Genomic DNA, 12,174 nt, shown 5'->3' on the forward strand with positions numbered 1-12,174 from the left:
AGAGACAGGCGGATATCCATGAGTTAGAAGCCAGCCTCATCTATAGAGCGAGTTTTAGGACTGCCAGGACTACACAGAGAAACCCTGTCTCAAAATACAAAAATTAAAACAAAAAAATGCAAAGAAGTATTATAAACACTAATACCACATTTGCATCAACATGAATACCATATGTGCTATCAAAAGTCTGCAGAAAAAAGAAAAATATCATAGTAAGTACATTTTTACTGTTACATCATCTGTGGAGTGTGTGTAAGCAAAGAAATGGTTTTTGGAAAAGAATGAGGTTAATTGTCAGACTGGGACAAAAAGGAAACAGGGAAACAGGAGCAAAAGATAATGGTGTATAGCATTAAATAACAAACTCATACTTTTCTTTGGCTTGCAGCATTACTTTTTTCTCTTGCTGTGATAAAAGACTCTTACATGAGTAATGTCAGGAGAAACAGTTTAATATTGCTCATTGTACACAGGCAATGCTTTTATTAGTTACTTTTCTGCTGTGATTAAACACCATGACCAAGGCAACTTATAGAGGAATGACTTGACTTGACTTTATGGTACAGAAGGGGTCAAAGTCCGGGACAGAGGGAGGGGATGGCAGCAAGCTGCATGGTGGCTGAAGCAGGAAGCTGAACATTCCCATCCTCAATGGAAGCAGGAAGCAGAGAGCAAACTGGATGCAGAGGGAGCTTTTTATTCTCAAAGTTCACCTCCAGTGACCTACTCCTAACCTCCCCAAATAGGGCCACCAACTCAGGGAACAAATGTTCAAATGCCTAAGACTACAGGGTACATTTCTCATTCAAACCACGACACTGTGAATCATGGTGAGAACGGGCAGCAGTAGCTGACGCAGCTGCTCATGTCTCAACAGTCAGGAAGCAAAGGAAGACAGATGGTTGTTCTCAATTCATTTTCTCCTCTTATACAATCCAGGATCCTAGTTCAAAATAGACGGTTCTTACTATAATCAACAGGCCTGACCACAACCCCAAGAGCAAACACTCCAAACTCCGCCAGAATCAGGGATGAATGAGTTAAAAAGGATTTTCCAAATTCTTTACACTTGTAAAGTTTCTCTCCAGAATAAATACTCTCTTAGACAAAGTTCAAGGTACCACACAATACCTTGTCACATACTTCACACTTGAAGGGATTCTCTTGAGAATGAGCCCTTTGATGTTTCTTAAAGTTTGAAGTACAGTAAAACATTTTGCCACTTTCTTCATATCTGTAAAGTTTCTCTACAGTAGGAAGTACCTCGTGTTTAATAAAGACTTAAAGATTAATAAAGGTAAGGTTTCTCTTCAGAATGAATTTTTTGGTGTTATTCAAAGCCTGAAGTACAGTAAAGTTTTGACACATTATTTACATTTGTGAGGTTTCTCTCCAGTGTGAATTTACTGGTGTTAGCTAAGTCTTCAGCAAGTATAAAATACTTCGCCACATTCTTCCCATTTGTAAGGTTTCTCTTCATTATGGAGTAATTTGTGCAGAGTAAGGTATGAATGAGTAGAAAAAGCTTTTCCACATTCTTCACACTTGTAGGGTTTCTCTCCACTATGAATTCTCTGGTGTTTAGAACGTCCTGAGCGAGTACAAAAGACCTTCCCACACACTTCACACTTGTAGGGATTTTGAGAATGAATTCTCTGATGTTCCTTAAGTAGTGAAGGGTAGCTATATGATTTTCCACATTCTTCACATTTGTAGGGTTTCTCTCCAGAATGACCAAGTCTGTGCCTCATAAGGTATGAATGAGTAGAAAAGGCTTTTCCACATTCCTCACAATTGTAGAGTTTCACTTCAGCATGAATTCTTTGGTGTTTAGAAAGTTCTGAGCGAGTTCTAAACATACTGCCACATATTTCGCAACTGTAGGGTTTCACTCCAGAATGAATTCTTTGATGTTCCTTAAGGATTGAAGGATAACAAAATGTTTTGCCACATTCTTCACATTTGTATGGTTTCTCTCTAGAATGGCCTAATTTGTGTCGAATGAGGTATGAATGAGTAGAAAAGGCTTTTCCACATTCCTCACAGCTGTAGAGTTTCACCTCAGCATGAATTCTCTGGTGCTTGGAAAGGTCTGAGCTAGTTCTAAACATGCTACCACATACTTCACACTTGTAGGGTTTCACTCCAGAATGGATAATTTGATGCCCCTTCAGGTTTGAACGATAGTAAAACGTTTTACCACATTCTTCACACTGGTAGGGTTTCTCTCCAGTATGAATTCTTTGGTGTTGGTGAAAGTATGTAGATCTACGGAATGCTTTGCCACATTCTTCACAACGGTATGGTTTCTCTCCAGAATGAATTCTTTGATGTTGCTTTAGGGTTGAGGGGTAGGAAAAGGCTTTACCACATTCTTCACACCTGTAAGGATTTTCTGCAGAATGAATTCTTTGATGTTGCTTAAGGAATGAAGGTAAATAAAATGCTTTGCCACATTCTTCACACTTGCAGAGATTCTCTGCAGAATGAGTTCTTTGATGTTGCTTAAGTAATGAAGGGAAATAAAATGCTTTTGCACATTCCTCACACTTGTAAGGCTTTTCTCCAGAATGAATTTTCTTATGTATGTAAAGTGCTGAGCGAGTACTGAAGGCCTTGCCACATTCCTCACACTTGTAGGGTTTCTCTCCTGTATGAATTCTCTGGTGTATAGAAAGTGCTGAGTGAGCACTAAAGACCTTCCCACATTCTTCACACTTGTAGGGTTTCTCCACAGGATGAATTCTCTGGTGTTGAATAAGGAGTGAGTTCCAATCAAAGGCCTTGTCAAATTCTTGACATTTATAGGGTGTTCCCCCTAGTGAGTAAAAGTTGAGATATGAATAAAATCTGAGCAACATTCCTTATATTTATAGTGCTTATCTTTAATATGGACACTGTTACTTATAATTTTATAGACAAATGAGAAACTACATTACCATACCTATATTCACTGTAGTGAAATTCAGAAAACATTGTAGATGGAAACAATATAAACTTCTATTGAAAGATGAAGACAAAAAATAATATAGAAAATATTGAAGCCATTATCCAAAGTTAAATGGCTAAGGAAGTTGTACCATCAAAACTAATAAAGACTTCTTAAGGGCATTATGCTAAGAGACATAAGCCCACTAGACAAATTGTTTGATTAGACACAAAAAGTACATTATCTATATTGGGTACTTTTCTGTTGCTGTGAAAAAAATACCATGACTAAGGCAAATTTACAGAACAATATGAGTGCATCATGGAGGACTATATGAAAGCAAATAGCAGGCAGGATGGCTGGAGTACAACTGCGGCTCATACTGTGCCCAAACCATGAAGCAGAAGAACAAACTAGCAGTAGAGGGAGGATTCTAACATAACTCCCAGTTATGTACCACATCCAGCAAGGCTAGGGACCAAGGATTCAAAGACAGGAATCCATGGGAAGACATTATCATTCAACTACAGCAGCCAAACTTGAATATCTGGATGTTAATTTTGATTGTCTTAAATTAAATGAATGTAGAAACACACAGTTTTTATCTTAAGAATAGAGTTTTAGTTTTGGATGTTTGAAAAGATTTGTTTCCTAACAAGTTAACCACCTATAATACTGTGAAATAATAGATTTCAAGAGTAGAAGACAGTATTTTATGTTAACTTTTCATAAAAAGAAAATAAATTCCTGAAAGATACAGACATATGAAAAACTTCGAAGTTTGTGTATAAATGATACTCTTGATAAAGGCAACATTACTGTCAATGAGTAAACCATAAAGCTGGCCTATTTGTACTCATTTATGAGATAAAACAATTGAAAAACAAAATATACAGGACATAAAAACATGGGACTCATATTTACCCATGAAGTGGAAATATATAGTCCTGATGTTCACAGAACTAAAGCTCATATATTTATAAAAAAAATTATATTGTCCTGAATTGCTTAGCATTGGACATTCAACTCACAGAAATATATAAGTTGCATGTGAAGAAATAATTTAAGGAACTCAGAGTACAAAGTAGTAACAGAAAATAGAACTGCAAAATAAGAAAAAGCTTAGTGAGTCCACAAAATTCTGAAGACCCACTGATGGTCATCAAAAATATGCTTCTAGGTGTGTAGTTTTTAATTTAGGATGTTATACCCACAAAGGGAATGCATTTTAAATGACACAGAGTATGTCATACAAAAAAAAAAGTCACCAGAATACAGCATAGTCATTCACAGCTTGATGAGAAATTTGTAATTAACAAGATTCACAAGACATGGAAGAAATTCATGTTTAAAGTTACTGCACGTACAGGTCTTTAGAAATATGTGGGAATTTTCACAGGGGTAGAAAACAGTAAGAAGTCAGTTACAATATAAACGCAGCACAATTAAGAACTCCGACTCACTGTAAATACAGGCAGAGCTCACTGGAGGGTAGGAACAAAGCTTAGAGACTTGAACCAACACACACATCTGCCAGATGTCCTTCTGTGACAGCAAACGATCGAGAAGGAGAGCCTAGAAAACGGCTCCACCAGAACACTCTGTCTCGATGCTCAAGACAAAGCCCGGCTTTTGTTGGATCTCTGACCCCCACTCTGTCCACTCTCCCCCTCCTTCCTACACACCTGGGTGCACGGCAGCTGCTGTTTGTCTTTTCACATCTGAAGGCCCTTGTCTTTGTTCCAGAAATGTGACCAGGTATGGCTTACAGGAAGCAAGACCTGTTGTGGGGGAAGGGGAACATCATTGTTAGTGTTTTCTACTGGGAATTAGCATCCTATTCCATTATTAAGCTTCTAAGAAAAGATTAAGAATTGTAGAAAATTAGTTCACTAAATGACATACAATATGTAGGAGTAATTTATAATCTGAAGATCCTTAGTTTTATTTACAAAGTAAACATGAAAGCTTTAACATGTGTGCTCCATGCCTCATACTACTGAGTTTATAGAATTATAACCAGAATGAAGGAAACGTATTAAAAAACAAAAACAATCAAATAATCAAAAAGCCACATTAAAAAAAACAAGAAGAAATACAAAAAATATTTCTTAGCATATCAGCAATCTCCCTAATTTTCCCATAGAAGCAGGTATACAAAAGTCACTGCTGGAAGGCACAAATTCCCATGGGATGTTCTACAAAGGGTGAAAGTTATATGTTGGGGGAGGAGGGGAATAAGAGTTCACCACAGAAGTAATCCTCACCCAAGAACACAAGGTTGCTATAATTCTCCAACATCACATCCCTGTACAAATTCCACTGAGCAAGGTCCAGGCATTCCCATTCCTCTGCAGAGAAATCAATGGCCACATCCCTGAATGACAGCATTTCCTGAAATAAAAACAAATAATTAACTATACATATTAAATTAAAACCATAATAATAACATAAACACCAGCATCTTGTCTTTGTGAAACACAATTCTAAGTTTTGTTCAGGATAAAAGAAAAGCTAGAAGTGCTTAAGACATAGATAAGTAACTGCTGTGGAACAATCTTTTTGTACACTGTGAAGATTTATCACTTGGATTGGCTTACTAAAAAGTTGAATGGCTGATAGCTAGGCAGGATTTTTGGGGCAGGACTTCTGGGAAGAAGGGAGGAGTCTTAGGAGTCTCAAGCCAAACCTGGAAGAAGCAACATGGGAAGTTCATAGATGAGGTAAATGAGTCTTAGGGCAGCATATAGATGAATAGAAATGAATTAATTTAAGTTGTAAGAGCTTACTGGAGACAAGCCTAAGCTACTGGCCTAGCATTTATAATGAATAGTAAGTCTCAGTCTGGTTATTTGGGAGCAGCTGCTGGGTTACAGAGAAACTCTGCCTACAAGTAATATCCTAACACTTCTGATATGGTCATATGATCTCATCCTTGGTCTCACAAGGGTCACCCTTAATCCATCTTCAAGCAAAGAGAATGCAGAGATCCTAATATCTCATATGGACATTTGACTTACAACATATATAAACATTTCTCACAGGAAAAAGTCATGGTGAGGGAGAACGTACTTATCAACCTTTAATATGCACAATCATGAATGTGAAATGCAATGAAAGTGTAGATTCTGATGTAGAAGCTCAGGTAGAGGTATGGGTTACTGAATTTGTACAGAGTTCAACAGTGATGCTAATGCCAGTACACCAAGAAATGAGATAGAGAAGCAGAACAGTAGGATGAACTCCCAGACAAAAGGGAATCACAAGTATTTCAAAAAATTACAAATTACTAAGTGTAGTAATAACATTGTTTGAAGACTTAAAATACACTAGACAACACTCTAACTTTTCTCACCTCCATTTTCCTCTTGTTGTATGTTTTCCTTTTTCAGAGAGCTATTTGTGCATTTGCTGTAATCCTACAGCAGGCCTTGAGCTCATGATAACTATGCCTTGGTATCCAGAGGCCAAGAATTATAATTTGTGATGCTACTTTCTATTTTCTCTTATTTTAATACTTTCTACACTTTTTTTTCTTATTACATAGAATTCTTAAAATGATCTATGAGAGCAGTGATAACACTTTTCCTATGATTAAATATCAAAAATATGAGAAATGTTCATTTTAATTTTGTAATAATTGTTACAGGGGTACTTTGCATAAGTCTTCATACCAGTTTCATATGCTCATCTATCTGGTCAAACACTTTTTTTTTCCTGTTTACAATATACAAAATCTTGCTTTCCAAGCATCTGAAATATACAATATATTCGGGTTACCTATAGCCACCACTCTGGGCCACAATTCCATAAGCTTCTTCTTCCTATCTAACTTCACCAGAGCATTCATTCATCAGTGTCTCCTCAGGCCTCTCTCCCTCCTGAGCCTGATCCACGTAAGTGTGTGACAGAGCAATCATGAATTTTTGTATTTAGTCAACATGTTTTGCAACAATGACTAGGAGTGTAGAATTGGAACCCTGAAAAAGACACGAGAGACCAAATGCCATATCTTTATTAGAAACACAGACTGTAAATTTATTTAAACTGCTACTTCTAATATCAATGACAGATGCTTCATTCTGCATGACAGATGTCTCAGTACGACTGATTTTTAAAATACTCAGAACACTATCATTGCATGTTCCTAATGAAATATTAGGTGCAGTCCATCCTATAAACAGTTAGGACTCAAACTCTCATCCATATGATTCTTATTTACTAACCTCAAAGAGAACAATTAAATACAGTCTTTGAAAGAGTCTGCTAGACAAACACACATAACTGCTCAACTCATAATATACCACTGCATTTCAAAACAACTATGGAGGGGCTCATTGACAGAAATATTTACAACTGTGTAACTGGATGTTTCCTGTCCCAACTACCCGGTGCCAAATAACTGACTCAGAGGCTAAATATGAATTATAACTGTTCATCTGATAGCTCAGGCTTGTTACTAGCTAACATTTACACTGAAACTCAATTCTTATCTATGTATAGCTATGTGACTCAGTACTTTTTCTTAGTACGGCATTCCATCTTACTTCTCTGAGTTTGCCAGCAACTCTCTGACTCCACCCTTCTTCTTCCCAAGATTCTCCCATTTCTTGCGCTCAATCTCTTCCTGTCCAGCTACTGGCCAATCAGCTTTTTATTAGCAGTGAGAGTAATACATATTCATAATGTACAAAGATTGTTCCAGAGAACAACTGAAATGGAGAATATGAAGAAAACCTGTACTTCTCATTCTTATTCTTTGTATATATGTTTTTGACTGACTCCTATTTAAATCTTTCTAAATACCTTCTATTGCTTCTTTCCATGGCCTCTGATATATGTCACAGATATCACCAGTAACTGAATGTTATCACCCAGCACAACTTCACTTCAGCATTTTCCAAGAATGGCATGCTTAACATAACAAGGTTACTACTTGAGTTTGCTTTAAAAAAAATAAATAAATAAAAGCAATTCTTTCCCTTTATCTCAGTCACTCACAAAAACATTAAGAACAAAAATAAAGAGTCTGTAAAGAAAGGGACAGAATGGATAACATGAGATATTAGAGGAAGAAATCTCACATTAGCAGTTTGGTGTCCTGGCTGGATGTGACAATAACACATGTGAAGGATGGTGCAGGATGTGGTTGTCATATTCACATGCAGAACTGGAGTTCTGTTCAGGCTAAATGTAAAGAAGCATTCCATACACAGCTAAACTTGTGGTGTGTAAAGACAAGGGCAGGCATCCAAGTTACAGAGAAAGAGAGAAGAATGTAAACCACTAAGGGCTGCATCAGTCAAGAATTGAAGAGAGAAATGGGAAAGGATTGAAATATCAGATTAAATGTGTAAGGAGCACAAACGGAAAGAACTCAGGGAAGACCAGAAGAAAACATCATGAGGTCCTGACAGAAACTAATACAAATTAATAATCAAGGATAATGAACATTCCCTGTAAATATGGAGGAATATTAGCAAGGAAAAGATTAGAATCCTCCCTTGCACAGTAAATGCAAACAATTATCTAATCACCAAAATTTAATGCCTTTGACATGTTTTGGGGGAGCATTTTAAATTACATGTCAAATACAGACAATAGACCTTCTCAAGTATACATTCTGAAAGTCAGTGTCAATTAGACAGATTTCTGTCAGTTCATTGGTGCTAAGCTAAGTGACAGAAGCCATAAGTAGTTAGTACATGCATAAACTATATTTTAAAAAACCCTTTTTTTGACACAGAATCTAAGTTTAGCCTAAGTTGGTCTTGAATAATCTATGATATGGAGGATGACCTTGAACTCTTAATTCCCTGGCTTTGTTTCACAATGCAGAGATGATAAAAATGCACCATGAGCAGGCTTCTGTTTGCTTGTTTTTGTTTTGTTTTCATTCACAGGTATGTTTAAATTATAGATACCTGAAGGGTCTTGAGTTATATAAGAGCATACTGCTGCATCATCCCTACTTTGTAGGAAACCAGTTTTGATGCACAAGGCAGTGTACTCTTCCCACTTTAAATAATGTAAAACACAATGCCATTCTTGTCCTGTCGGCTAGTGACGTTAACTAGGAAGTGTCTGTATTGCATTTATAGTTGCAGAGTCAACAGGAATATTAGTATTGAAGATGAGTGTTTCTTATGAATAGCCTTTAATGCCACATAAGCACTTGGTTTGATAAAAGTGTTGTGAACTATGGAACTATACAAAAGATAGGTTGGGGAGTCTTCTATGTACAAATCAAAGAACCCTGGATGAACAACGGCTCTTCAAATTCACCTTTCAATCTTTTTGATACTGTATAAATACTTGGGCAAATGTTTCCAGAAGACTGTTAGGGGAGCATCAGGGATCCTAGAAGCCACATTCAGGGACAGTGAGAGTAGCTGTAGGGGAGTTTAGACACTGCAGTGTACCCTGAGATAGAAGAAAAGCTCATAATCAAAGACCAATGTAAAGACTCTGTTAGATATGCAGGGTCATTTCTCATCCCCAGGGACACTCAAGTCCCCTCCCTGAAGTCACTAGGACACCTCTACCCTCACACCAACACATCACTTGTTTCTCAAAAGGAATTCAAATCTCTGACACCACCCAATCTCTGACATAACTGGATGAGGTATTATTTTCTAGTGTTTTTCACTCTGCAATACACGATTAATAATTGCTTTAATGATGCAAAGCTCAAGCCTCCTTTAAGACATTATACTGTCTCTACATAGGAGTGTTAAGTCTGAGGATTCTGATTACAGATGTGGCCACGAAGGATTCCCCTTCAAAACAACAGTCCAGAAATCTAATAATTTATTCCAAAGAAAATGGGACTAACATCCCATACACTAATCTCCTTAACAGAAATCTGTTCCTGGAAACTTCGATCAACTCAAACCAAGAGTAGCAGGCCGGCCATAAAGTACAGCAGGGGCCAGATCTCCAACTTGTAGAAGTCCTGAGAAATCTAACAGCCAAGTGAGAGTGGGTCAGCTAGGGAGAGCAGTTTCCCCAGACAAGCTGAAGGGGGCTCCTGTAACACCTCAGGCGCAGGCAGTGAGCTGGGCAACCCTGAGGGCAATACTGGACTTTCCACCATTGCACACTCTGGGCTACAAAGCTACCTCTCCCACCCCAGAAGCGTACTCTGGACTCTGGCAGCCGCGTCCTAACAAAGCTTCCACTCACAGCGCCACCCCCATATTGCTCTTCCCACCCCAGACCTGCATCCAGGCTCAGTGGCCCAGCCTGGGTCTGCACAGCATCTCCAAGTCGGCTTCTCCCCGCCTCTGGTCCAGCCCAGCTCCGCACTCTCCAAGCCGACCCACCCACCCCGCACAGTCCCTCGGGCTGTGCGCTGCACCCTGGACCAACCTCCATGTCAGAGATCCGACCGAGAGCGAGGAGCAGGACCCAACACGAAAGACCGAACTTAGGGGGAAGACAAACGTCTGCAGACGGGATGCGGAAGTGCGGATCGCAGAGCGACTGCTTGTGACGTCACGGTGAACGCGACTACATTTCCCAGAATTCTGTGTTCTCCCTGCTGTCTGCAGAGGAGGTTGAATAGAAATGAGCCCTGTCTGCACCAAGTGCAGGGAGTCAGTGGTGCTTTTAGTCTCCGATTGGAAACAGGACGTGTTTGAACGTCACTTGAGACTTTCGCAGGAAAGTTTGTTATATCTGGTCAAACCGTCGTCTACAAATTATAAAACCCTATTACCCTCAGAAACAGGTGGCATTCACTTAATTGTACTTTAAAATAAGCAAGAGGCTAAAGTGGGAGGGCTATCACTTGAAGATGATTTTCCAAATCAACTTTGGTGTCCTCGCCTTTTATCTGGTTTAAGATGAAAGGATCACAAATCCAAAGCAGCCCGGGCAGAGAGAGGAAGTAAGATGAGATAATCGAGGTGCAGGGAGAGGCCAATAAGACATGGAGGGAGTTGGACATACAGTATGAAAGAAAGGTAAAAAGCCACAGGGCAAAATGTAGTTAATAGAAATGGGTTAATTTAAGTTATAAGAGCTAGTGGGACAAGCCTAAGCTACGGCTGAGCTTTCATAATTAATAGTAAGTCTCCATGTTGTTATTTGGGAGATGGTGGCCCAAAGCAAAGTCTTACTACTGTCTTCTCTGATCCTGGAATTGCTCCTGTGTGGCAGAATTTTGAAAGTCATGTATTAGAAATACAATTAGGAGAATACTAGGTTTGCTTATTGGAATACAGAAAGTAGATTGGCACCTTGGAGTAATGAGACCTCTTTTCTTTTCTCAGGAATGTTTATTCCTGTACTCATCGTGCCTTAAGAACAAAGTGCACACCTCTATACAAAGGAAAAGTTCACATGATGGACAGTATTTCACAAGGAAGCTATTTCTGAGTGGAGACAGTAGGCTCTTACTTTTTTGTTATTGTTGTTGTTTGTTTGTTTTCATTTCTGTAAGGTACTCATGTCCTCTTTCCTGTTTCTTTTATTCTCCTTGCAATGTTTAAGCATGAGTTTTAATAACTATTTAGTGAATCTACTTTTAAATGACAATTACTAGTTTTAAATACTTTACATTGGACTGGATTTTTAAATATTGTATACAAATTATATATATTGAGATTGATATTGTTAGAAAATGCTGTACGTATTTTTTCTAATCTTATTCAGGATATTGTACTTAGTTCATTTAACAATGTAACGCAATTTGGTAATCCTTGAATGTTGTTATTACCATCTATTAGGATATAAAGAAATGAAAGTTAGTAGTTAGACATTACAATTGAAATTGTAGTCATATTAGGTATGTTTTCAAGGTTGAACAGAGATATATTAGGTCATCTTCAAACCCTTCAGAGATCTACAGAATATGGCATTTAAAATGTTTTAATAACTTAGAATTTCTTTCTTTCTTTCTTTTTTTTTTTTTTTGGACTGATGGCTTCTGGTGTGCAGTGGAATAGTAGCTGAAAGAGTTATTCTTGAAAGAGTAACGAGGCTGACAGAGTCTAACCTCTCAATGGTAGACTGGCATTTAGTAAGAAAGATGAAGCCACCCACAAACCAAGAAGAATGGACAACCAAATTCCAAAAACACCAACAATTTCCAGAATTTAAAATCCTGAATCATGACAGGACATTGGTGGAATTCAGGTTTATCTGGTACATGGACCACTTGCACCGAATGTGAGGTCGAACTGTAGGCCTTGTGTACATCCTACTTCACAAATGAGTCTATCAGAAATGCTAAGCCAATA

General features: G+C 38.1%; 1 protein-coding gene across 1 annotated transcript; it reads right to left on the reverse strand.

Annotated features, from left to right (window-relative positions):
• Positions 1–436: 436 nt before the first annotated feature.
• On the reverse strand, positions 437–10,428 carry LOC128113356 (zinc finger protein 58-like). The gene is made up of 4 exons (XM_052742973.1): positions 10,301–10,428; positions 5,197–5,323; positions 4,615–4,710; positions 437–2,818 (listed from the first exon to the last, which is right to left on the reverse strand). Exons 1-4 carry the CDS (start codon positions 10,304–10,306, stop codon positions 1,425–1,427), a joined length of 1,623 nt encoding a protein of 540 aa, XP_052598933.1. The 5' UTR covers positions 10,307–10,428; the 3' UTR covers positions 437–1,424.
• Positions 10,429–12,174: the final 1,746 nt, after the last annotated feature.

The sequence above is a fragment of the Peromyscus californicus genome, unplaced genomic scaffold (genome assembly GCF_007827085.1).
Source record: "Peromyscus californicus insignis strain IS unplaced genomic scaffold, ASM782708v3 Scaffold_18__1_contigs__length_77618521, whole genome shotgun sequence".
NCBI lineage: Eukaryota > Metazoa > Chordata > Mammalia > Rodentia > Cricetidae > Peromyscus > Peromyscus californicus.